The following is a 22,385-nucleotide window of genomic DNA, read 5'->3' on the forward strand; positions in this document are numbered from 1 at the left end:
AACGTTTGCTGTTTATAAAATGTCAGTTAGATTATGTTGATCATAAACTATAAATAGGATTGGTTACATACAGCTAATAACATAAAACCAACTAGTGACATGTGTGCTTTCTATTTATAGAAAACAGTTGCAAATATTTGTAATTTGTTATTTTGCTACAACTGGAAAACTTTTTTGAAGACTGAATCCAGATTAAACAAGACCACAAGTTTGTTAGATCAGTGAGAGGAAACAGGAACATGTTGGAATGGGTGATTTCTATTTTTGAAATTTATTGTACGGATGATCTTTAATTGGATGGACGTTTAGAAAGGTTCTTTAAGGTTTATCATAAGCCACACATATGAAGGTATAATGGTCGTTTATTATTTTTCTTTCTTGTTTTGGTTGGTTCATGTAATAACAGTTATAAACATTAATAAATCTTGATCAGGGGGCTAAACGGGCCGTGTTCACAAATGTCGGTCCGACCCGACACGAACCACAAAATTTGATGCAAACCCGAACACGACACGGGTAATCCCAAGTTGACACGAGCACGGCCTAACCCAAATTTTCATACTTTTTTTCTCTCGCAAATTAACACTTCAAATTTACAAATGTACAATATATAAAACATTTACAATTTAAGATTTTAATCATTAAATCTTATGCCAATTTCTATTTTAAATTTTAAATATTGACATAAAATATCCAAACTATTTAATTCAAGATAAAACACATTTAAAAAATAAAAAATAATATTAAATGGGTTAAACAAGATAACACCCGAACCGTGGCTTAACATGGACACGACCTGTGTAGTTAAACGGGTTCAGCCCAAAACTGACCCAAACTCGTTTATACTAAACCCAAACCCGCAAATTTAATGTTAGGTTCTTGTCGTGTTAAACATTCACACCCCTAAGTTTGTCGTGCATCGCCTACTAATCAAAGCCTATATGCTTAAATTATCCTCCAAATTCTTAAAAATTGTTTATGAAAATGACAGAAGACACCATCAATACTTACAGTTGTGAAGTATAAACTCCATAGTTTTGCAGAATTTTTTCCTAAGCATTCTCTTCAGCCCGGTAAATTTGTTTCAAGGTACTTCTTGAAATTAAGCCTCTTTCAACAGCAAGATTCCAAAAGGTTCCCAAAACACCCTTGTCACTAGCATAACTAGCAGTGAAACTTTTATGGATTTTGTGAGTGATCATCAACCTCTTCTTATACATCTCATCAAATATCTTCAAACCAGTATTCGTGTCACCTGCTTTCAGGTAAGCATAAGCCAAACTAGTAAACACCACACTATCTCCCAATATCCCTTTACACACCATAATATCATATAACCTTTGAGCATAATCAACCCGCTCTCTCTTGCATAATCTCCTTATTAACGCCCTATAAACCGAAATATCAACAATTATACCCTTCTGATAAAACTCATCAGGCAACTTAACCAACATTTCCTCATTGTTTAGATTACAGTAAAGATCCACGAGCCACGAGTAAGTGCAATAATTTGGAGAAAATCCATCATTAATCATAGAAAAAACAAACTCTTTAGCATTTTCAAGATCCCGACCCTTGCAAAACCCGTGAATCAATGCCTTGTATGTAAAAGAATCAGGTTTCAACCCTGCACTCAACATTGTACCCCTAACTCTTAAAGCAGATTTCATATCTCCGATTTTGCAATAAGCATTAATAAGCGTGTTACATGTAATATTATCAGGTACCACTTTTCTCCCGCTCATTTCATTCAACAATTTGTTAGCATCCTTTATCCTACCCTCTTCACATAACTTCCTTAACATTGTGTTATAAGTAACCGTGCCCGGAAACAACCCTTTAGCTTCCATTTCCTCACGCAAGCCCATTGCTTCATTATAACTATTCACTCTACAATAACCGTCTATCAAAGTAGTATATGTAACATGATTTGGAGTAACACCTTTCATCATCATCATCATCATCATCATCGTACTCAGTATATCCCACCAATAGCAATGCTATGGTAGGGTCTGAGGAGGGTAAGATGTAGACAGCCTTACCTCTATCCCATAGGGATATAGAGACTGCTTCCGGTGAGACCCCCGGCTCGATAGTAGTTTTGCATCAAGCCTTGGACATAAGGCACATAGCACTCAATCATCGGGACACCGGCTGATTGGTGCATGTGCCCTTGTCTTTCGGCTATCAACGCCACCACATGATGCCTGATTAACCTTCCGCCACTTTTAACGTTATTTTCATGAGATTAGTAAAATAATGTCAAAATTAGTGCAATTTTACTTTTGCCCACCTGAGGGTTCACGCATATATACATTATATGCGCGCACCGCAAGCAGGGCGTCAGAGTAACACCTTTCATTTCCTTAAACATTCTAAACGCTTCCCTCATTCGACCTTGTTTACAGTACCCGTGAATCAACGAATTATACGTTATAATATCAGGATTAATACCTGCTTTGTTCATTCTATCTTGAACACACAAAGCCTCATAATGCATACCTTTCTTGCAGTACAACGATATCAACGTATTGTAAGTAAAAAAGATCAGGCGAAACACATTTAAGCTCCATTTCACTCAACAACTCTTCGGCTTTATCGACATCCATCGACTTGCAACAAGCGTGAATCAACACATTATAGATATGCAGATTCGGAACCACCCCAATCTTTACCATTTTCTTATAAAGCTTCCACATTGTATCCGTCAACCGCTCTTTAACCAACGAATTCAACAAAACAGTGCAAGCAGGCAAATGCGGTGTCAAACCACAAACCCGCATATGCTCAAACACTTGAATCGCATCATGGGTCATCTTCGAATTCGCGTAGAATATAACCAACCAGCTCAAAACATGAGAATTCACATCCGGGTCGTCTCGGGTAGTCGCCAGCGCGTTTAAAACCGTGGGCGAAGATAAAAAATCTCTCAGAGCAATTTTGTCGAGCAGTTGGTGTGCACTTTTGAAATGTCTTTGTTTCGTTAGAATTTGAATCATGGTCCAAGATGATTGTAATGAGTGCTTGTAATTCGGGTTTAACTCGACCCATTTGAAGAAACTCCAAGAGATAATTGAACAGGATCCGATTTGTGAGAGTTTTTGAAGTGTTTGAGTGATGGTGGTTGAAGTGATGAGTGAACCGATTTGGGGGTTTAAGAGAGTGTTCCAAGAACAACCTTTGAGTACAATTGCAAGCACTGGTTTTAGTAAATGGGTTTCGATTGTAACACTTGTTAAATTAGCCATGAATGGGATGCAGATGAACCCTAATTTTATTGGTTTATGTGGTCTTTCGTTTTTGTTTGCTTCAGGTTTGACTGTGCTCGTACTTTCATACAAATTGTACATCCAATGAGTGATCAAAAGACATCTCTTGTAATCAATCCGGTAACACCTCGTTTCAAACAGAACCCATCCAAGCTTAATTGAACGTAGAGATGGGCATAAAACCCGGAAGCGGAGCCGGTTTCGGCTAAAGGAACCGACCTGGACCAACCGAAACTGGTTCCACTTCTACCTACATCCAACCCGACCCGACCTGACCTGACCTGATAAAAATTCACGAAACTAGTTAAAACCCAGTCAAAAACCTAAACTTACCCGGAACTAGTTCATATCCGACTCGATTATATTTAAAACAAGAAACATGATTTGCCCACCGCTAATTGAATGTTTGCTTATTATTTAGGGTCAAAACTTTTAGCCTAAAAATCATTAAAAATGGTTAACAAATACTTTTAGGCGAAAGTTTTGGCCCCAAATCTATTATTGCGGGACTAAACATTTCAAGCCCAGATTTAAAACCGAAAACCTACTCATAACCAAACCTATACGTAACTACATAAGACTAAAACATCAATACTGAATAGTTTTCTAAAACCACAAAACCAAAATTTTGGTTCCGATTTGATCTGCTGGTAATAATTATTCTTAAATTTTAGTATATGATTCAATCTAAAATTTTTAGTTGTACCAAGTAATTATTCTTTTAAACTTTAAGAAAAATGTCACTAGTGAAACTAGAGTTTGTATTTGGTATAATTTCTTATTAACTTTTTTAAAGCAATTTTGATATTTGTTATTAATATTTTCACGTATTAAAAGGAACCGGATTGTGTTATAATTAATTAAAAATTTATAAAAAAATATTAACTTTTCTTTGTTTTATCTTTTTTGTGTGGACTTGTATTTTCAACAAAATATAAAGTCTATATAATAAACGAATCTATAAAGTCTAATAAACGAATCTCAGTAAATGAGATTTTAAAAGGGAAAAGGTAAAAAATTGTTCTGGCCGGTTGAGCAACCCAACTAGTTCCTATAGAATATAGATATAGTTCAAGAGAACTCAACAAAACGGTTATGCAACCAGTACCTATCAACTTCTTAGAAGATTGAGACTAGCTCGCATTTTTAAATCCGGTCAAAAATCAATTCAACAATAGCAGAAGCAAAAGAATTAACATAATGGCAAACAAATAACCATGAAACTTAATTATATAACAAGTCATCATACAGGCTTTCTTGAAACAATAACCAAAAAGAGTAAATAAAACACCAAACAGAATTACATAGATAGTAGATGCACCAAAATCAGTAGCAGCATAATACTCCTCAGTTCATCAAAACCCACAGCCAGCCAGATACACAACACACTTAGCCACACAACCACACTAGACATACAATCAATCATATTACCATTTTGCCAACAACTCTTAACTTCAACTTACTCTTCCTCATTCTCAGTTTCACTCCAACACCTATGCAGCGTCGACCGTGGAGACCCGCAGCTACTCCCTCCCCTCACAAACCCATAGTACACCATTGACCCCCCACACTCACCCAATGCTTCATACTTTGTTTCTTCAACACAGTACCCCTTCACATTCATATCGCTATTTTCCAGACCGAGTTTCTTCACTTGGTTCTCGTTCCCATGCAACGACATAGAAAACTCGCTAGGCTGAAAACATGCCAACACTCTTTCAACTAAACGAGTCAAATCCAAGGACTTGAAATCATAACCAACCGCTTCAAAGCTAGCGTAACTAAAACCATCTTCTGGAGTCACATGAATGGTGGAGATCGCGTCCCCTTCTATCGCATTCATAGAGTACCCACACGGGTCGAAGTCAAAATCACAAATTTCGGATTCTGGAAGAATCTTCCTAATCCCTGAATCTTCGGTCATCACAGCCGCAGAGCTCGACTCAGATTTGAAAAACACAGATGCACTCCTCTTGCCTAAACCAGTCATACACATCTCAAGAGTGTAAACCGAAGCGGTGTTCGTAACAGAATCTGCTGAGTAGACATGCCATTTCTGATCCTTGTCAGCACCACCCATGACATAAGCATTGCTACCCATACCAAGCTTTCCAAAATGACTATCGAGAACCATTACTTCTTCGGTGAAGCTACGGTGAGGAAACACTTGAGCACCAGGGAATATAAAGCTTCCACGCGTATACCTTACAGACTTTACATTAAGACCGAGCTCACCGGATAATTTAAGTATAGGTGGGATTGAGAGAAGTAGCTTAGTAGTTCCACATGTTTTCATGATGATTTTATACGGGTACACAAACAGACTTGATTCAGAAAGAACGTAAGAGTCCAGTAAATCATTTGATAGTGAAGAAACAATAGTGCATTCAGCAGGTGCCAGGAACTCATCAATTTGGTTCCTGGTCAAAGACCGCAGGCCTCGGCCTCCATGGTCAACGAATGAAATCTCAAGGCGTTTTTCATAGCCTTCAAATCCAATGACGGACGCCATCTCGCCTTTGGAAAGTTTTGTTACAAAGAGAGGAAAGGAAGGACCGAGAGAAAGGAAAGAAAAGAAAGACTAGCAAAACAATAAATTAACCGAACACCTTTATCTAGTGTTATGCAGCACGGATATTAAATATTAGGACGGCTTGCGGGTGCACTGCAAGATGAAAAATTGGAATCACAAAGTTAGAATATATCGTATAATAATATTATCACAGACATGAAAACTGACGTTAGAATAAGCAGCAGATTTGAACTTCCTGAGCCCACCGTTGGGTCGAACGTCTTCAATACCGTAACCTAAGGGAGCTTCGTAACATAAGGAATTACTACTAGACCTTTTTCCAGCTTTTGATTCCATTGATCATTCAAATGTCCTGCCAATGCAGTAGTAATATTAGATAGAAATCAAATGCAATGTTGTTGACACCCTAAAAACTTATGTAAACTAAAAAACCAACAAGAATCTGACTACAAAAAAAGCATACATTTGTGTCAGCCATCATTTCCATATCGTTATATGTACAAATGCTTATGAAGTAGTGTGATTTGGTATCAGAAATATTATTACTAAACTTCAAAACTAGACATCTATCTATATGCAAGTCAAAATGTTTGAAGAGATTCTCCCTGGCTACCTAAGTTTACCGATTCAGTTTTCGCAATGTTTGATAGTTTTATTTTTGTGGTGGTGGTGGTGGGTGGGGGGGGGGGGGGGGGACAATGACCAAAATGTCCATTTGAATGGTCAACATCAACGTAATGTCTATTTGATCAACCTCTACCCAAAATGTCCATACTAAATCAGGTTGACCCATTGTCTTTTAATCATTAAGCCGACGGAATTATTTTGGCTTCCGCGAGATTATTTTGGACATGTAGCATAATCTGGTTGGCTAAAATTCCCATCAAGTTAATGATAAAAAAATCAATGGGTCGGCGGGATATTTTGGGAAGAGGTTGGTCAAATGGTCATTCTCTTGATATTGATTAGTCAAATGGTCATTTTGGTCATCATACCTTTTCTTTCCTCAAATCTATTAGCTTATATTAAAACATTTAAAATTACAAAGATTTACATATGTAAAATATATATGCATAACTACACATTTCAAAACTGGAAAATATACATTATCTAATATAATATGAAGGGCAAATAGGTCAAGTTTATGACCGGTTCTAAGTTCCAACGACGGAACATTTTGCCATTTCAAAGCCGATGTTTTGATCGATCAGCAAAGACATATAGCACAATACTAAAACTTGAAACACAAACAATGGATATCATGAGAATGCAATAAAAAGAAAGTACCAAACAATGATCCACATTAATTAATCATTTATCACATAAACCAACTGGCAATATGAAAATCATCATCGGCACAAAAGAGACTTACGGTTGAAGAACTAATGAAAAACAATGAAAGATCCACAACACGAACGTCTCAAATGGATCAAAAGCCTGAAACAACATACAACCATTGTTATAAAAAAAATATATATATATATATCTTTACAAATACAAAAATAATAAACAAGAAAATTTATTTATTAAATGTAGAAATAAAAAATACCGATTGATTAATTTAAATTACTGATGGAGAAGAAATATATATGTTTGGATCGAATCAGAAACCTATGATTGGGAACTAATCGACCGAGGAAATCAGAAAGACTAGGAGGTAGATTTATATACGGCTATGGTTTCATAGGTTGTGGGTGATATTGAAAGTAGGGACCCAACTAGGACGTTGTCGTGACACGTGTGTTTCGGTATTGGAAATGGAGTTTTTGCCCTCCAGGATAAAAGGTGACGGATGCGCATGATTGTTGGAACTTTTCTTGTTCATAACATCCACACCTTGTATCATCATTACGTCATTACGGGTTCGTAGGTCGGAAGATTTCGGTCCACAAACCCAAACACTATCCGTATATCTATGGCGTTACGAACAAGCCAAAATTATTTCATGTTATGGGCAAGGGTGAAGCTTTGTTGGTGTCCGGGGTGTTCATGGTCACCCCCATTTTATCATTTAGTGGTGTAAACTATAACGCTTTTTTTAAAAAAAAAAAATTATAGGTATTGAGTCCGGTTACCTCTAAACAGAAATTTTGTCAACCCTAGAATTTATCCTAAGCTTCGTCACTTGTTATGGGTTGACCGGTTTAGTATTATTGAGAACATAAGCTATATATCATGACTTGGTAAAAATTAAAAAAAAAATCATTTACTTTAGCTCAAATTAAGCTTTTTTAATTGTGTCTTCTAATTTTTTTTTTGGTCTTTTATTTCTCTTTCTCATTAGCAAACTTGATACACATATTTTACTCGATACTAAAGGACCAAAACAAAAGGGATTGGCGATTAGATAATTAGAACTAATGAATAACTTAGTTAGAAATAAAAGTTCGATACAAAAAATTAATTCTACTTTTGAAATAAATCATCTAGCAAATTAAGTATGAAAATACCAAACTATAAATTTACCCATTTTAAATTACTAGTCGCGAAACCTATGTAAAACTTTTTTTTTAAATCGAAAAGCTTAAATGGGTAGTGTATCAACCTAATTGTTTCATGTTTCGGGTCATGTCATGAATTATCGACCTTAATCAACATGCAATGCAAAGAATTGTAGTATGTGAATGTGACTATGTGCCATGTGGTTTAACAAGTATAATATTGGGTTGATCTGAGCTTGGTCCAGCAAGGATCCAGGCCCGTTTACTAAGCCTGGCCCCACCAGCTTGGGGGTAATATTAATACTAATAACCCTAAACCCAAATTCTTGTTCAATTCATTCACGGATTTTTTTTATTTTTTTTTAAATGGGAAAATATATGTCTAAAATGGTTTCTAAGAGAGAGAAAGGTTAGTGGTTGTTTATAGGAGATCCGCTGTTTGAAATGGCGGATCTCAGATAATATACAGACCTTGTTATCTGGTGAGTTGGACATTCAAATGGCGGACCCGACACACATTTTATATGTTCAGCCATTTCAAATGGCGGAATGCCAGTTTATCTGATTTGCCAGTGTCAATGACTGGTGGTTCACCATTCTCAAAGTAGCTTACTCCCATATCCATATGTTACAAACCTTTTGACGGACATATATAATTTGAAATGATAGGTGTTTTTTTGATATTCATCATTTAAAATGCAAGTGTGAATAGTGACAACATGCCATGTCTGACTTTGATGTCACGTTAATCTCTTTTTTCTTTTTGAATCTATTTACTTTTGTAATAATAGTATTTAAATAATAATAATTAATTATATTAATAACACTAATACATTGTAATATGTTTTTTTAAGTTAATTATAAAAAAATATTTTTTGGCAGACATATAGTGTCTTCTTAACATCCGTCATTTCAAATGACATGTGTGAACAGTGATATGTCTAAATTTGATTGAACCTTCAATCTCACTTTTCTTAATGTTTTTTTTTAATTTTGTTTTACTTTTTAAGAAGTCGTTATTTATAAAATATTTTAATTAATTATTAAAAAAGAACTGTTTACAATTACATTCGGAAAGAAAAAGGGTTTAGAACACGTGGAAGTATATATCATATATGCATGAACTTGTAAAAACCATGTTGGAACACAAGTCCAAGTCCATGTGTGCTAAAGTGCAAAACCAAAAAAACATAACCAGTTGTCTGAAGCCATATTCAAGCCCTGGTGGTAGACAAGGTAACAACTAAATGACTTATGACATTCCACACAAGCCACACTACTAAAGAGTTAGATCGTGATTTCATTTAACAAATATATCTTTTATATATAACAAGTCTAGGAAAACTTCTTTGTAACACCAAACGTCACAGTTATACTAATTAGATAATTTCATATATGTTAAACAATATGTATAAAAAATTTCATAAATGGGTCGGTTCAAAATTTTTTGATGCAAACGAATAAATTTACAATATGTATAAAAATTTTCTAATACGAACGAGTTCTCCGAGTACACCTGACTTCCATATCGGACGTCAAGTGTCTGTCTAGCGGCTTGTGTAAAATTAATAATATCATACGCTATAATGATTGTGGATTCTAAAAATGTATTATTACAACTAATTGAAGTGGGCTTGAGCTAAGACAACATGCATAACAATAATTATAACCTCCCTTGCCTCTCTTTCCTTTTTAGATTTGCTTACTAGTTATGAATCAGGCAATTTGGGGAACAAGAAAAACAAGGTGTTATACGGGATCATTCAAAACACGGCCTGTTGAAGCATATAGAAGACCCGCAACGAAGTCATCTTTCAAAACAAGTCGGCTATATTTTCTAAAATGGTGGAGGCCATAAAATCTTTGGGTTTCCTTTAGATTAAAACCGTTCTTCGTTTAAAAATTAGGCTTGGAATGATTGGTGTAATTTCAATATGTAAGTTTGTTTTGTTGTTCGGTTTCTAGCGACTTGCTAGTTTTTTAACAAAATTCTTTGTTCAAAAAAAATTTTGAATGGCAGAGAAGGTTGCGTCCTTTGATGTCAGAATTTAACCAACCAGAGATGAAAGCTACTGAACACGGTAGTTTCTGGTGAACTTTGAAGTTGTACACTTGTACGGTTTATCTTGATTTTTGTCTTCAAGTGCCCATTATATGGTCATTTTCAAGTGTGACACACTGACACTTCGAGTGGTCTAACAACCTTAGAATCAAAATCAAGTTTTTTTAACTGAATAGTGGTTCAAAGTGAACTGAGCCGGGACAAACTCATCTCTTATGCGGTTTGATCTCTGGTATGATGATTTTAAATAGCACACAATCCTATGCATTGTATGTTGATTAGACGTGATAGTTCCTAACATGGTCCGAAACACTACACAAAAATTATTAGGTTTTGAGAATGTATTCACCTAAACACAACCAACTTATTTAATAAGTTTATTAACCTAAACATTTTTTATTTTATTTAAGGGTTTAAAAAGTTTTTATACAGGTTTCACATGGGGTTATTAATTATTTAATGTGTTAGAGAATTCTCGGTAGCTACTTCATCTCTATCTCGATTATTACACTAAAAATCACCATATTTTCTCTTATATTCAATTAAATAAGATTTTCTTATACATTTATCATTACATTTTCCTTTTTCGCCACTCACAACCACTTTTAAAAAAATATTAGACTATGTGTTACGGAGGCTTGGTTAAAGGTTTGGTTGAGGAAAAAAAAGCGATGCCATGTAACTTGTTGACACACTTTTTCCTTACTCAAAAGTATTCAAAAAGGGTGAAATGGAAGGGGCTTTGTTGTTGATTAGTTTTATAATTTTTAGAATATAATAAAACAAATTTGTTAAACGTTATATAAGAAAAAAACCTTAAATCAAACCAAAAGATACATTAATTTGCCTTAAAAAAGATTATTTAAAAAAAGAGTGGTAATCAGTAGTCACGGTCACATGTATATACATAGTTCAAAAATTATATGAATATAATAAAATTAATTAGGTGTTCATATGATATAGCTGGAAACAATACTTAAAGGTTGTTAGCATGCCAAGCCAAGGCTAGCTCTAGCTTGACTTAAACTTCATACCGAGTCTGACTCACGTTCATTTAATTATTTTAAATGTTTATATAACTTGAATAATTTTAATCACATTTTTATAAAACATATAAGAAGGAAAAGAAATTAAAGTTGACTAATGTATGGATAAACTGAGATGTCAAAGTTGTAAGTATTACTTAAATTTTGAATTGTAACAAGTTAAAACGATAAATGGTTAGATATGTAGTTATATTAAAACATGAGGTTGTAAACATTGTCCTTTAAGAAATTTGCACATTCATGCAATAATGACTTGTATATTTTAAACCGTCGATCTATTTTGAAAAAAAATTATACTGAAACGTTGACAAAAATAAGCTTGTATAAATAGGTATGTTCGGATATTTGTTAACCATATTTTTGTAAAACATATATGAAGAAACCAAAAAGAATAAAGTTAGAATAAAAAAATGATTAATCATGAGGGGTTAAAGTTGTAACTAATTCTTAAATTTACAAAACTTAAGTAAAGTTGAGTACTATAATTGTAATTAATTATTTTTTTTACAAATTAAATGAATGGGGTGATATGTATGTAAAATACAAATTTTTTCTTAAACATGTAACTTATGTAGTATAATTTACCATCTTAATTTGCTATCACTTATATATTATATATAGTATCAGGAGCGGACTTACTTGAGGGTGAAGGATAGCACCCGCTACCAATGTTTTCAGACCCGACCCGGACGCCTTACCGGGTCAAAGGGCGGACCGACCCGGGAGGGCGGACCGGTGTTTGACCCGGATGACATCATAAATAATTTAATTATATATTTATATATATAATATATAAATTTGTTTTATATATAAAAAAGTTACATCTAAATTAACCCTCCCCAACTCAGCTACCCAAGCCCACTAAACAAAGAAGAGTATTATTATATAACACCTAGGGTTTATAATAATGGCCACTCCCTGCTACTTTTCTTCTTGTCCGCCTCTTCCAATCTTCCATCAAACTTCACAGGTGGAGCCCAATCTTCACAATACAAAATATCTTCATATAATACGTTATTAGTTATATTAAGGTTATAATTAGAAAAAATGGATTTTTTCTTTTGAAAATTATTGAAGTGGTCTGCCCTAACAACTCCCGGATGGTTTTCTCCGCCGGTACCACCCGTCGTATCCTCAATTAAGCGGCAAAATGAGGTTCACACATCACGATCTTAGGTTTAGAATGTTAAATTTTATTTTGTTTTAGATGGATGCTGATCTTTTTTTATTTTCTTCTTAAAAATAAGCATTTTACCGGTTCACCACGCTGTTCACCGGTTCGGTCCGGCCTTCAAACCGGTAAAACCGCCGGGTATTTAGAAAACGGGTAAATACCATGAACCGGCCCGTTTTTTGTAGCGGGTCCCGGTCCTCGGACCGGCCGGTCCGGGTTTCAAAACATTGCCCGCTACCCCTCAACTTTTTCGGTGAAGCGAATTTTTTTTTTACGTTTTATGTATTGAGTAACGATTTTTTTTTTTACGTTTTATGTATTATGTTACCCCTGAAATTATATTATGTTACCCCTAAAAATATTTTAGGTTTAAAAACCTTTTAACTATACCTTTTAAAGTTAGAAAACCTGCAATAACTTAAAATCCATGAAGGAAGAGAGAGAATGAAGAGTGGGGGAGATGAATAGGAACGTGGGTTTATAAAAAAATAAGTAAATTATAAGCAAACTTAATATTAACCCCTTTTAGTTCAATACAGTTACAAGTAATACCCTTTAGTTTGATTTGAATTTAGAATCATCTTATAGTTAAATATTTCACATGACTCGTTAATCAAAATTCTAGTTAAATTTAATAAATAAAATTAGTATGCTTAAATGATATGTTTTGTTTTTAGATTAGTTGTCTGATTAAATATTTTTTATGTGTTATTAATGGTTTACAATTGTCTTTTATCTTCCTATTTAATTCAATATCGTGTTTATCAATATTTTTGTTGAGTAAACTCTAAAACTACTCATTAACAATATGTGTTTGATCCGATCAAAGGATCACTATATTAATATGTTAATAAGTTTGAATAATTTTACAAATATCAATAAGCAAACAAGTTTGAGTTATTTTGGGGTGACCCATTATAAACCAACTTGTTTTGATCCGCCATTGTAAACGGGTTAACTGGACGTCGGTACGCTTGCAACACGAGGTCGGGGCCAGGACACGCCAAACGCATAACTAGACAAATGTACAAGCGAAACCCTATATTGGGTTCCGCCATGCGCGAAACACGTAATTAGGCACCGGTAAAAAAAGTTCTTAATGCACGGTTAAGAAAAATTTTACGTTACCCCTGAAATTATTGTCTAGATCCGCCACTGTATAGTATAGAACTATAAATATAGATATTGCTTTCTTGTATAAACTTCGTTTTCTTCATTTTATTTCCACTCGTCAGAAAGCTACACTACTTGCCGGAGCTTTCCAAAATTACTATTATACTTTCCTTTTCATCATCATCATCATCGTACTCAGTATATCCCACCAATAGCAAAGCTATGGTAGGGTCTGAGGAGTGTAAGATGTAGGCAGCCTTACCTCTACCCCATAGGGATAGAGAGGCTGCTTCCGGTGAGACCTCCGGCTCGATAGTAGTTTTGCATCAAGCCTTGGACATAAGGCACATAGCACTCAATCATCGGGACACCAGCTGATCGGTGCATGTACCCTTATCTTTCAGCTATCAACGCCACTACATGATGCCTGATTAACCGTCCGTCACTTTTAACGTTATTTTCACGAGATTAGTAAAATAACGTCAAAATTAGTGCAATTTCACTTTTGCCCACCCGAGGATTCACACATATATACATCATATGTGCGCACCGCAAGCAGGGCTATATACTTTCCTTTTCTTTGCTTTAAATGCTTTATGAGATGCACGTTGAAGGTTCAAACTACCAAAAGATTATCTTATGTATTTAATACTGAAAAAGACAACAGAAAATCATATTCTCTCCCCCTTGCGCCTGCGGCTCGCCCCCTCTTGCACCGGCGTGTGACGGTGTTTCACCTTGGTGCCCTCCGACGTGGCCATCTCTGGGCTATGATAAGTGATAACACATAGCCTTATAAAATTATATACTATGAACATTGTCTTACCAAAAATGAACAGTCATTATTTCTTTTTTTTTTCTCTCCGCTTTCACAACTACTACATAAAATAAAGAGAACCCATTGACGTAAATATACAACACCCACCATGAATGACCTTCAAGTTTAAAGTTTGATATTGTGATCCTTAAGTATCTTTCAAAGTATATTATTTTTCATATTGAACTTTTATTAACTCTTTATTTCTAACTAAGTTATTCGTTTTTAGCAGGATTGGCTTTGCTGTTCAAAAGGGGGTTGCGGCGCAGCTTGTTGCCTGTTTGCCTGCCACTTTATTGTAATCGTTTTATAGTAAATTATATAAAATAAATTGTTTTTAGTTGTATTAAAAAAAAATTATCTAATCTTCAATAAGATAGAGCTCGGTTACATACTAGTATTGACTGGCATCGTTCCCGAATTCTTTAAAAACTTGGTGCTGGTACCTTAGGCAAAAAAATTCGGTGAATACAATCGAATCATACCGGCACCCGTACTGTACGACCCTAAAACATCAAATAGTTGGTACCGAATCAATACCAATGGTACCCCGTTTTAATACCGTACTCTACTCTGTACCATTTACTCATCCACAATATTCTCCAATCATTTTCATTTTGGTTCTATAATATTGAGCAAAGTATATATATACATCAAGTGTGTTAAATGGAAACGAGAAACAAGAAAAAAGAAAATCAAAATACACATGTCAAAAAAAGTTTAATGAACGATTTATCACCTTACTCTAAATTATCACTAGTCACGATGTAGCTCATATATTCTATATAAGTTTCAAAGTGGGTTATCAGTTATTTTGTTTGTTCACTTTTTGAGAAACAATCTGTATCATTTACTATTTTGGCACCTTAGCTTTGGGCCACTAAACCCTTTTAGCCTAAAAAAAATCTTCACACATATCAATCTCTAATGTTTTCAGTTCTTTGATTGTTTTGGCTTCCAACGCTAACTAGGTCAATAATTTTTGTTAAGTGTAAGAATATTTTTGTCATTTGATCATACAAGGGACTATATACGTATTTTAATAACATTGTTAGACAATTAGGGAAGTAAAAGCAGAAAACCCGTTTTCATAAAAACTCGAAAAACAAATATGTGAGGGATTCTTTGTGAGTAATGTACTAATATTTGGGAGATTTTGGTGTTTTTAAGTGGGCCTAATATTGGTAATCCAAAAAAAGGGTTAGCCCATTAGGGTTAGAGCCCATGTTTCCTCCTATAAATAAGGGTTCTCCGTTCTTCCATACAATCAGGGTTAACTTCTCCCCTTCACACCACCCTACTAAACTTTACCCTTCATCTTAGAAGGGACGTTGTATTCCTTCGACACTAAAAAATGAACCTGGATTAGCTAAGCCAGGTCCAAGAAGATGAAGAAGATCAACACTATCATGACCTAGGAAGAGAGACCTGAACGAGTTTTCGACGACTCGAGATATGGAGATGCAAGCCACTCCAGTTCCTGGGCTCAACAATGGCGCCATTCGTGGGCCGAGTACAAACATGTCCTGGTCCCTCCAAAGAAACAACCAAATCCCCTATCACTTCTTACAAAGAAAGAAGCACGGTCATGTGATAATTTAAAAAACAAGTATGCTTGTCCCTTCTTACAAACTAATTTAATATTCATTGTTTTCTATATAAACACTAAACCTATATGTTTTACAATGATTAATTAAGTGTGTCCAAACGAAAATGAGGCCGACCTTCAATTCTTTACCACATAATACTAATAAGGACGTCTTCAATGGGGGGTTTTTCTCTTGTTGTAACATCCCGAAATTTCCAAAATGATATTAATTATATTACTTAATAATAGAGGGAAAGTTTACTCGGGTTATCGGGAAATAAATAAATAGAGTAGGAGTTGGTATGGGTCGGGCTAGTGTTGGGTAATGGATATGGGTTATTGATTTGGGTTATGAAAGAAGGAAGGAGAGTCCATGGGCTTAAGCCCATGATCCCTAATATAAATACCCTTAACCACCATTTCTCACATATTCCATACACACACCCAAAACACACACGACCCGAACCAAGATCCGAAGGCGAAAACCCGAGCTTGTTGGTGCTGGAACGTCGTGACGGACCAAAACAACATCAAGGCTTAACCGTGTTCGTAGTTCGACTCGTTCAAGGTACGTTTATAGCTAAAAATCGTTCGTATAGGTTCGGTTTGATTTGAGAAATGGTAGATCTGAGTTTGTATGGTAAAAACGAATCCAACAAAGCTAAACTTACTGAAAATGGTTATGATTTGATGGGTTAATCGATTGATAAAAAGGACCCGTAACCTATATGCCTAAATCGCACCCTCTAAACATCGATGTTAGGTCGATTTGATAGTTGGGGTTTGTAGGCGCTGGTCAGACGATTCCATGGGTACCTAAATCGAGTTATTTGGTTAAGGAACGAAGGATTTAAGAGCGAACAGAACCTGCAGACGACAACTTCGCCTGCAAGCTAAGTTCGCCTGATGAACTTCGCCTGCAAGCTAAGTTCGCCTGATGAACTTCGCCTAAAGCTAAGTTCGCCTAAGGTTTAACTTCGCCTAAAGCTAAGTTCGCCTAAGGTTTAACTTCGCCTAAAGCTAAGTTCGCCTATGGTTTAACTTCGCCTAAAGCTAAGTTCGCCTAAGGTTTAACTTCGCCTAAAGCTAAGTTCGCCTAAGGTTTAACTTCGCCTAAAGCTAAGTTCGCTTAAGGTTTAACTTCGCCTAAAGTTAAGTTCGCTTAGAAAATAAATTAAAAACCAAATGGAAAATGTGTTAAGACAGTTAATGTAAATAAAATTTTTCCAAGCTGACCTGGCAGCTCGACCCCAGCCAGGGGCTCTACCCCTTGGACCCTGCTAGGGGCTGCCGCCCCTAGACCCCGCTGCCAGGGGCGCTGCCCCCGGACCCCCGTTCGTTGTGGGTAGTAGTTAAGACTGGAAAGATGATATGAGTAGTGATAGTTGTTTGATACGTGTACTTGTTATACAGTCAGCCGTGCACAGCTGAAGAAAGGGATTACGATTAACGGTGAACGTAACCGTGTTCAGGTGAGTTTCTAGCCCCATTCCTTGTTATGTTTTCGGGGCTGTGTGCATACTCGATGTGTTGTTAATACATTTATCCTAAGTGATAAGTGTATGTCATATGTGATATGTGTGATAGATATGAATGATTGTTTGTTGGTACGCGAACGATCTTCGGATATTGCGCATACTGTCAGGTTAAAAATAAAGGTACGAATATTATATATCGAAGATGTATGAATATTTCAAATGAATACTTGTCGGGGCGTGAACGATCTTCGGATATTGCACGTAACGACAAGGGGTATGGTTGTTAAATGAATGAGGTAAAGAATGCCTAGAGTGTTCTTATGTTATAATGTAAGTATGTGTATATAGGTACACGAATGGCATGTGAGTTCTACGTTCGACATAGTAAGTTAGGATGGCAAATCCCTCTAGCTTCTGTCGGACATAGAATCGGCTGGTGATGGCGTAGTTAAGGACTGCGAGCCTTATACGTGAAGTAGATGATATATGTAAACGTAGATAAGGACTGCGAACCTTATACGTAATGTAGATAGGCGTCAGCATAGGAAAGGACTGTGAACCTTATACGTGCTGTATTTGTAGCATAGGGGAGGACTGCGAACCTCGTACGTGCTATGAATTAGGTTGCAACATAGGGAAGGACTGCGAACCTTGTACGTGTTGTGGATGTATTTCAGCATAGGAAAGGACTGTGAACCTTATACGTGCTGATTTTGTAGCATAGGGGAGGACTGCGAACCTCGTACGTGCTATGAATTAGGTTGCAACATAGGGAAGGACTGCGAACCTTGTACGTGTTGTGGATGTATTTCAGCATAGGAAAGGACTGTGAACCTTATACGTGCTGATTTTGTAGCATAGGGGAGGACTGCGAACCTCGTACGTGCTATGAATTAGGTTGCAACATAGGGAAGGACTGCGAACCTTGTACGTGTTGTGGATGTACTATGGTATAGGGAAGGACCGCGATCCTTGTACGTACCATAAATGGTGAACATAGGTAAGGACTGCGAACCTTGTACGTGTTCACGACCTTGAGTACAGGTATAGACGGTGAACTATGAACGTACTCTCGGTAGACTGAGGTTAGTGATTGTAGATATGTATGTATGTATGGTAGCAAGTATGTATGTAGAACAGAAGGGTAACTAGTGAAGTATGGATATGTATCTACAGATATGTATGTATGTGTATGTATTGTATGGCGTTCGATTAACTAGAACTCACTCAGCGTAGCTGACTTTTAGTATGCACGCAGGTGAGCTGATTATAGAGTTAGCATGAGGATGACACACGGCATGGATTGAACGGCTGGCATCTGAAGAAAGAAGAAAAGATGTTTTAAATATAAAGTTTTGTGTTATGGTATCAAAGAAAAGATTTAATGTTTTGTAACAAATGATTGATGTTTTATATTCCGCGAAAAGTTTTAATAAACTCTGATTTGAAGAACTGTGTTTATGAGTAAATCCGACGCTAAAGTAGGGTCACCGGGTTCGGGGCCTTACACTTGTGTTGTATCATATGTGGTTCCTAGGTGGGAGAGAGAGTGTGCGGAGAAGAGTTTGTAGTTACAAACCAATAGTGAAGGAAAAATGGAGAGAGAAGGAAAAAAGAAGAGATAAAAAAGGTCGGTTGAGTGATGTGAAGATGTTTTATGAAGATCTCCATTAAAGATGCTCTAAGAAGAAAATTTAACTGGGTATGGACGAGACAATCCAATCCCAAAGCATTCCCGGCATATAAGGGATATCCAACATGCAAAAAGTGCATTAAACAAACTTTGAAAGATACTAACCTTGGACCTTTCATATTTGCATATTTGGACAATAGCGTGTATGAGGAAATTTGGAAGGTTTTTACATTATCTTTTCAAATTTTGTTTAATTATTGTTTATATCTTAATATGTGAGGAGTGAGGGTTCTATGTGATGACTCGTTCATTAAATGGAACTTTTAGATCTGCAAAAATGCAAAAATAAATCAGAAGGCATGGTGTTTTTATTACCAAGTTGCATGCAAGTAATTTTATCAACTCCAAAAGCACGAGATATGTCATGATGAAGTTCATAAATAGCCTTCGAGTCCTTGTTGCACAAATACAAATGGAGGATATAGCTGAGATCACAAAGTATTGCAACGTTTGATTATATACCCAAACAGTCCTTGTAAATGTCTACATGAATAATGAAGAAAACTGTGGCATTCATCATTTTCGGTTTAACTTGTATTCATTTTTGTACGATAAAACTGACCCGTTTTATAAATTTGATTCTTTAATATTAATAAAGATAGTGGTTTTTATGTTGTTTTGTTGTTTCGTTGCATTATTTGACTTGTTTAACCAATCAAAACACATGCAAGCCTTGAAATAAAACATAGAAATAAACTTTGACCATTACCCTATATAAACAAGCTCATCTCCTTCATTTCAACTTGTTCATTCATTTTCTTTCCCTCTCAAACAAAGATCATAACTTCATCTCTTCAAGGTTCTTACTAGTTTGGCTCTTTGAAGTCAAACAAGAACCATTCTTTAATTTTAATTTGTTGCATAGTAATTGAAGCTTGTTGTACAACACATATATAATATATACCCCTTGTTTCCTTCGGTTTTCACTTCTTCCGGTCATTGGTCGGTTGCGGTGGGATACTATAAGGCAAGGCTACATGGAGGACTATTATAGTCCTTGTTTATATATAATTTGTTTAAGCTTACTAATATTTTTTAGTTTCTGATTATTTTAGTTTGTAAACTCATTTTTGTAAGTTCCATGGTATTGGGTATGTGGTGGCTAGCCTCGGTTTTGTCCCGAGTTGATAACCGAACCAAAACCGAACTTTCGTTTAAATGCTTTATTGTTGACTTATTGTTTGCAAAACTTGAACATTATCATTTCTAAGTTTATTTAATAAGTTCTATGGTATTGGGTATGTGGCAACCATCCTCGGTTTCATTCCGAGTCAAGGATCGAACCAAAACCGAACTTTTGTTTAAACACTTTATTATGTCTTTATTAACACTTTAAATTATGTTTAAGCTTATTATTATTGTTTAGTTCTTAACCATTTTAGTTTCCAAATCATTTTAAATAGTTCGATGGTATTTGGGTATGTGACAACCATCCTCGGTCTTATACCGAGTCAAGGACTAAACCAACACCGAACTAAACCGGGTTCATCCGCTCAAGACACACTAGATGTGTTTTGGGCCACCAAATCTCATCTTTCTTTAAAACTATATTATAAAACTAATGTTAATTGTTTTCTCAAAATACTTAGTATGTCGGATCCAACTTGATCTTATAACAAGGTTGGATTGACAAAGCCAAACACTCGCTTAACGGACGTTGAGGTTCTTCCTAATAGAACTACCCACTTGGTTAAGTTTCTTTTAATTTTAGTGAGTCATCTCATGACATGTATCACTTTGGAAATATCGGGTTCGGGTTTGACAATATATCAAGATCTGAACTGACTAAACCGAACACTCGTAAAAATCTCATTTTAGTATCTATTTAACAAAGGGTCTTGCAATATCGCAACTATACCCTATATACTTACTTAACAAAGGTTAAGTAAAACTAATGAATAGAATACCCGAGACCCGATTTCGAGCAAACTTATTTTTCAAACACCATTACTTTAATTTCTTATGTATTTACACTTTAACCTCAAACTTTAATTATTTATTTTAACTTGTCATTTTATTTTACTTTAAAGTCTTTCAAGACCATCTTCTAACCCGAACCCCTTTTAACCTAGACCTTGCTCATTGAACTTATTATCTCGGTGTATCACAAACAACCCTTCAAGTTATTTATTTCACGTGGGTAATCACACTTCCCCGTTTTACACTTTTATATTTTTGAGGGTGGTATGCATATCATATTCAGACTTACTTATTTATGATCTTATTATCAAATCACAATTCAACATTATATGTTTGTACGAATACTTGCTCGATTCCTGTTTATGCCTCAATTTGATTATGTGCACGAGTGTTTATTTTTATGTTGTTGTTGGAACGCAATAAGTATGATCATACGCTCCCCTAACTATTTTAGCTTAAGTGCTAATATAATGCCTCATTATCCAAGTATGTCGGTTGCTACCGATTAGAAAGGATCCTCATTCTCCGAGTATTTTGGTTGTTATAAAATAGAAATGAGCCACAATTATTTGCTTTATATTTACAATGGTTGTTGCATTATTCTATTTACACATATGAATTGTGACTTTTGCCTCGTTATATATATATACGTCAAAACTAGTGTATTACTCACCAACATTCGTGTTGATCAAATCTATTTTTATGCATGCTACAGGTTTACTATTTGATTGCTTGTGAAAATTGAAGACTCGTCACTTATATCATACCTTTAGGATACTTTAACGAATGTTGTGTTGACGAAATTGTTTGTATTTTGTTGTGAACAAGTTGTATTTATGATTATTGAATGAAATAAACAAGTTGAGTAAATATTGTCACTTTAATAATGTCATCGCGTTCTTGAGCAATCCGTTGCACCCCGGCTTGTTCCACCGCCTTTGGTCAGGGTGTGACAACAACACATGTTAAACTCGTTAATTTCAATAATACTAACACTTGAAACCGATAAAAACATTGAAACCAGTAAAACATTCACATTAACCTTTTACAAGGCGAAAAGGCTAAACCAAATGAACACAAAAATGTAATATTAGCAGTAGCGAGTTATGAAACAAAACACCAGTAACATATTCAAATCATATATAAAAACCGAAGATAAAATTCGTTTATCAAACAAAACAAAGTCAAGCATAAGTATAAATCAAAAAACAACAGTAAAATCTACACAAATAGTCAAATAAACTATAATCT

General features: G+C 35.4%; 1 protein-coding gene and 1 pseudogene across 3 annotated transcripts; both read right to left on the minus strand.

The window, feature by feature from the left end:
• Window positions 1–853: 853 nt before the first annotated feature.
• LOC143545167 (uncharacterized) lies at window positions 854–3,313 on the minus strand (annotated as a pseudogene). Its single transcript, XR_013137378.1, has 2 exons — window positions 2,356–3,313; window positions 854–1,942 (listed from the first exon to the last, which is right to left on the minus strand). The product of XR_013137378.1 is annotated as an uncharacterized LOC143545167 (transcript).
• Window positions 3,314–4,489: 1,176 nt separating this feature from the next.
• LOC143545169 (S-adenosylmethionine decarboxylase proenzyme-like) lies at window positions 4,490–7,438 on the minus strand. 2 transcript variants are annotated; one of them, XM_077037102.1, is made up of 4 exons: window positions 7,352–7,438; window positions 7,175–7,239; window positions 6,010–6,154; window positions 4,490–5,934 (listed from the first exon to the last, which is right to left on the minus strand). In XM_077037102.1, exon 4 carries the CDS (start codon window positions 5,779–5,781, stop codon window positions 4,729–4,731), a length of 1,053 nt encoding a protein of 350 aa, XP_076893217.1. In that variant the 5' UTR covers window positions 5,782–5,934; window positions 6,010–6,154; window positions 7,175–7,239; window positions 7,352–7,438; the 3' UTR covers window positions 4,490–4,728. The 2 variants fall into 2 exon arrangements, with proteins under 2 accessions (XP_076893217.1, XP_076893218.1); XM_077037103.1 differs by lacking the exons at window positions 7,175–7,239; window positions 7,352–7,438 and having other exon boundaries at window positions 6,010–6,460.
• Between the last annotated feature and the right edge of the window lie 14,947 nt (window positions 7,439–22,385).

Source organism: Bidens hawaiensis, unplaced genomic scaffold (genome assembly GCF_021521415.1).
Source record: "Bidens hawaiensis isolate Kalapana, Puna unplaced genomic scaffold, B.hawaiensis_p1.1 tig00013865_1, whole genome shotgun sequence".
Classification (NCBI taxonomy): Eukaryota; Viridiplantae; Streptophyta; class Magnoliopsida; order Asterales; family Asteraceae; genus Bidens; species Bidens hawaiensis.

Excerpts from the sequence above, each read along its gene's own strand:
- LOC143545169 (XM_077037102.1), bottom strand. The coding sequence starts at position 5,781 with ATGGCGTCCGTCATTGGATTTGAAGGCTATGAAAAACGCCTTGAGATT.